The sequence below is a fragment of the Hipposideros armiger genome, unplaced genomic scaffold (assembly GCF_001890085.2).
Source record: "Hipposideros armiger isolate ML-2016 unplaced genomic scaffold, ASM189008v1 scaffold_337, whole genome shotgun sequence".
Taxonomy (NCBI): Eukaryota; Metazoa; Chordata; class Mammalia; order Chiroptera; family Hipposideridae; genus Hipposideros; species Hipposideros armiger.
In genome coordinates, this window is record NW_017731687.1 from 2,180,771 (window position 1) to 2,185,420 (window position 4,650).

Sequence of the window (4,650 nt, forward strand, 5' to 3'; positions counted from 1 at the left end):
GTGAGGCTCGGAAAACGGACGTGAGTTCCCAGAAATTGTTTGGTTATTAGATGGTAGGATTTCCAGGGTGGCTCCCCGCCTGCGCCCCACACGGCCTGGTATTTTTATAACGGGGTTCACAAAATGCTGGTCCAGAAGTAAAATCAACTCCAAGACAACTAACATCCAAACACCGTGTGATGAGCAGACACTCCAGCCCATCGCCAACGGCCCGTCTCTGCAATACTTCCTGCTCATGTCACCAAAAACCATGTGGAGACCCCAAGAGGCGCCTTACCAGAGATTTGGAGGTAAATGTGTAGCGTCACATCCTTTCTGTGAGCATAAAACAGAGTTTATCCTAAAGAATCTAGCCCTACCCCATTTTATCAACAGACCTTTAACTGGCCCTTACATAGATGTCTCAGGGTAAGGGCATGCCTTTGGTTTAAATATCGAAATCAGACAGATCAAATCCGTGGCCTGGGAATTTGTCTCCACAAAGGGCGTCCCAGCTGGTGGTGAATGTGCTTCTTCAAGTAGAAAGAAAGGAGAATGGACTCGTTGTCTGCGGGACAAAACCCCAACTCGCGCGAGCACACACGGGGCCACGTGCCTCTCCCTCTCCGTTCGCTTTGCCGCCCGTCCCCCTCAGGCAGTGCTACCGGCCAGATGCCCCCTGGAGTCCTTCCCGGGGCCCCTCATCCCTGCCACCTGCAGCCTGACCATCTGCCTCCACTTCCTCTGAAACCCAGCTCTCTGAACGCTCTCCCCGCTCCACTCGGCCCCCCCCTCTCCCACATCCCCCAGGCGCGCGCTCTGCCTCCGTGCTGCCCTCTGCCCCCGTGCCGCCCTCTGCCCGGAGAGCTGGGCTCTCTCCTCCTGCCTCAGAAACTGCCACGATCTGCTTCAGCCAACCCAGAGCTGTGCTTGCTTCCCTCTGACACGGCCGCCCTGGCCACACTGGGCTGGCACCGCCTACTGACCTGTTCTGCCCGATCATTCATTCATTCCGTCCAATCATTCATTCATTCAACAAATATCATCGAGCCTCGACTCTGCTGGACGCTGTTCTCGGCATTGGGAACACAAACCAGAAATCTCTTCCCACCCAGAGCTTCCATTCTCTGAACAGTCTATCCATCGGGGCAAGGACTGGACTGGCCAAGTCAGTGCTCCTGGACCTACTACGTGCCTGGTGCTGAGCAGGTGCTCCNGCAGTCTGCAAACGCCAGTGAGCCTCAGTCACCCGGGGTGCTTGTGTCGAAAGGCAGGTCCCTGGGGGAGGATGTGGTGGCCAGAGAATCCGGATGCCCCATCTGCTCTACCAGGTGATTCCGGAGCAGGGTCTGAGGCCCACACTCAGAAAATTGAGCTTTTAGGCTTCATAAAGGTTAGTGGTTCCCACCCCCTGGCCCCCTAGACTAGCCGCTAGCTCTGGGCCCAGCGGAGGTGCCTCAGCCAGGCCGGGAGAACAGTGAAGGCCACTGGAGGAGGGAACAGCCAAGTATGGCACCCTGTGGTCCCTGCAGGCTTCTGTCCCTGCCTGGCCAGCCCCGAGCTGGTCACCTGATCACTGGGGGGTGTCCCTGATAAGCTAACGGCCCCTCCACTCACATTCCCAAGAGACCCCCAGACCTTCAATTTGCTTAAGCTGTCCTCAGAGCCCACAGGGTGGCACGCCAAAGCCCTCGAAGTCAGGCCTGGAGTTACAGCTAGTACCAGCGCATACTGGAGGCCATAACTATATCCCCGCTCGCTGCCCTACGAGGTACCTGGTGTCACAGATGGGCAAACCGAGGTCCACAGAGGCTGAGTGCTGATGACCGTCACATAGCCAAAGCGAGGAAACAGAGTTATCCCTGTCAAGATCCACAGCTGAAGTGCTGAGCCGGACTGAGCCCAGACAACCAGCTCAGCACTGCAGGGGCAGAAGCCCACACTGCTCTGCTTCCGTCAGCCCGTCTCTGGCCTCTGCCCTCTCTCTGCCTTATATTGTTCTCCACATGATACAGCAGATAATGATTATTTCTTGTCTGTTTCCCCTACACTAGGATGGGAGTTCCAAGCAAGTGGGGCCTCATTCTGTCTCCTCCGTTCCTTGCTGAGTCCCCGTGCCTGGAACAGAGCCCAGCATGCAAGAGGTGCTACATGAGCATTCGCTGAACAAATCAGTGAGTGACAATAAAAACAGTTACGAGGCACCTATTGATGTGCCGAGTCCTGTGATGGGAGCTGGGGAGTATATGATCCTTGCAGCACCTGGAGAGGTAGGTATAGTCATTAGGCTCATCGTAGAGATGAGAACACTGAGGCACAGAGAGGGTAAGTAAGCTACCTATGGCCACACAGCTAGTAAGTAGTGGTACTGGGATTAGATCGCTCTGGCAGAGAATGCATAGTGAGACGAGAACATTCCAGCGTGGAGGAAGGCCAACCTTTGGAGGTCAGGGAGAAGGGACAAAATCAGCAAGGAAGAGCACAAACAGGACGTCTGTAGATACAAGGAGAAAGAGGAAGACCAGGGACGCTAAGCGAGGAAAGTGCTCCTAGAAGGAAAGAGTCAACAGAGGAAGCTCCTGAGAGGTCAAGACGGGGATGGGAAATCGGCCATCGGATTCAGGAACGTGGGGTCAGTGGCCTCAGCAGGAACTGCTTTGTGGGGTGAGAGCTGGGAGCCAGGAGAGACAGACTGGGGAGGTTGGGGCAGGGGGCTGAGGTGGGGGTCCCACCGGTGCCAGCGTGTCTGACAACCTAGAAACACTCAATGACCCTGAACTGAAGTCGATCATCACCTGCCAGCCTTGGGGACACCGGGATGTTCCTCTCANGAGCTGGTGTTTTGCAGATGCCAGGCTGCCGACCCTGACTGTGTTCATGCAATCAGCAAACAACTGAAAACATTATTTGTAAAATGTGCCAAGGGAGTGTTTTCTTAATACACTCGCAAATGCTTTATCTGACCTTTTCACTTCACACATCGCACAATACACACGTTCCCCAGGAACGCTTTCCAATCCATTTGTTTTCTAAAAAATACCAGTCTCCCAAGAACCAAAGCACCTGGCCTCTCACAGACACGCTGCTTCCGTGGAAAATGTCAGCATTTTCCACAGACCCCAGTGTTTGTAGCCTATCAACATGTTGGAATTCATTTCAGGTGAGGCGTCTCACAATGTCAGCTGGGTGTCGATAAATCCTCATTTATAACAAACAGCAGGGAAAGAAGCAAAACCAGGCAAAGACAAGCTCAACATCCCCTCACATCAAACAGTCACGATCACAGGAACAAAACCAGGGACGGGTCCGTCTCGGGCCCGCCTGCCCGAAGGCTGGAATCAGAGTCCTTTCCCAGTGGACCGAGTGCCAGGAAGCCAGAACTGTGAACATTTAACATGATCGCTCAGTGAGGGACTACGTGCTTCTAGCATTCTCCTTTCTAGGAGGCAACACTGTCCCGACTTTCGGGTCGCTGTTGCCAGTGTTTTGCAGTCAGAAGGACGGCATCGGTGGGACCCCCAATCTGCAGCCAGGGCCCACCCACACGGAGGCAGCCTGGTTACGGGGGAGCACACGTGGGGGTTCCCACAGGCCCGGCTCCAACTCAGTGCCACCTCCTACAACTGTGCTGCCTGCTGTCATGGGCTGAACTGTGTCCCTCAAAATTCCTATGTGGAAGTCCTAACCCCCAGCACCCCAGAATGTGACTGCATTTGGAAATACTCTTAAAGAGGTTATCATATGGGGTGGGCCTTAATCTGATGTGACTGGTGTCCTTATAAGAAGAGATCAGAACACAGACACACACAGACATCAGACCATCAGATATTTATGACGACCTTAAGCTGGGTGGTTATTTGACGCCATGTTACAGATGAGAAAATGAATGTTTGGAAACTTTATGTCACTTGTCCAAGATGGTGAAGCCAGTCAGGGGCCAAGGTGAGGTTGGAAGCCAGGTGTGTGTGATTAGAAAGCCTGGGCATCTCCCACTGTGATAGGCTGCCTGTCGTGCTGCCTTTTCATTGGACACCTACAGTATGCCTGGCACCCAACAAGGCATTGTACTAACCAGCTTTAAAGCTCAACCCCCTACACACACACACACACACGCACGCAAAACAGCCCCCATTACAGAGCCAAGCTCCCTTCCAAGCTCTTCACCTCCTAACTCCTACCACAAGCCCATCAGGCGTTACTATCATGACCCCATCTTGCAGGTGAGGGAAATTGCGGCAGGGAGAGTTAAGTAGCTGGTCCAAGGTCACTGAGGTGTGGTGGGGGCGGGATTCACACCCAAGTGGTGTCTGTACCAGCACCTCTGATTTAGATCTATCTTAATGAGGGGCAGGCTGAGGCTCAGAGAGGTGGACAGTGCCCCTCCCCGCACCCCAGCAACACGCCCTCCACACATAACCCGGGGGCAACACCGCCACAGCCCTCCCCCATGGACCCAGAGGCCCGCCCCTCCCACCTTGCTCTTTTCCTGCTGGAACTCGATCTGAATGCTGGTCAACTTGGCCCGCAGCTCCTCGTTGGCCATCTGCACCGCGTCCGTCTCCATCTCGGGCTTCTCGCCCTTCTCGCCCTTGCCCCGGCCCTTCTTAGACATGCTTCCTCTCGACTGAGATGCTGAGAGTCCACGTTCACGCCCACCAGCCAGCGGGCGCC

General features: G+C 54.7%; 1 protein-coding gene across 1 annotated transcript in view; it reads right to left on the bottom strand.

The window, feature by feature from the left end:
- JAKMIP1 (janus kinase and microtubule interacting protein 1) overlaps nt 1–4,644 on the bottom strand; it is a 69,250-nt gene extending 64,606 nt beyond the window's left edge. The window contains exon 1 of the mRNA XM_019661152.1: nt 4,454–4,644. Within this exon, the coding sequence (XP_019516697.1) occupies nt 4,454–4,591 (138 nt within the window). The 5' untranslated portion in view covers nt 4,592–4,644. The remainder of the gene's footprint in view (nt 1–4,453) is intronic.
- Between the last annotated feature and the right edge of the window lie 6 nt (nt 4,645–4,650).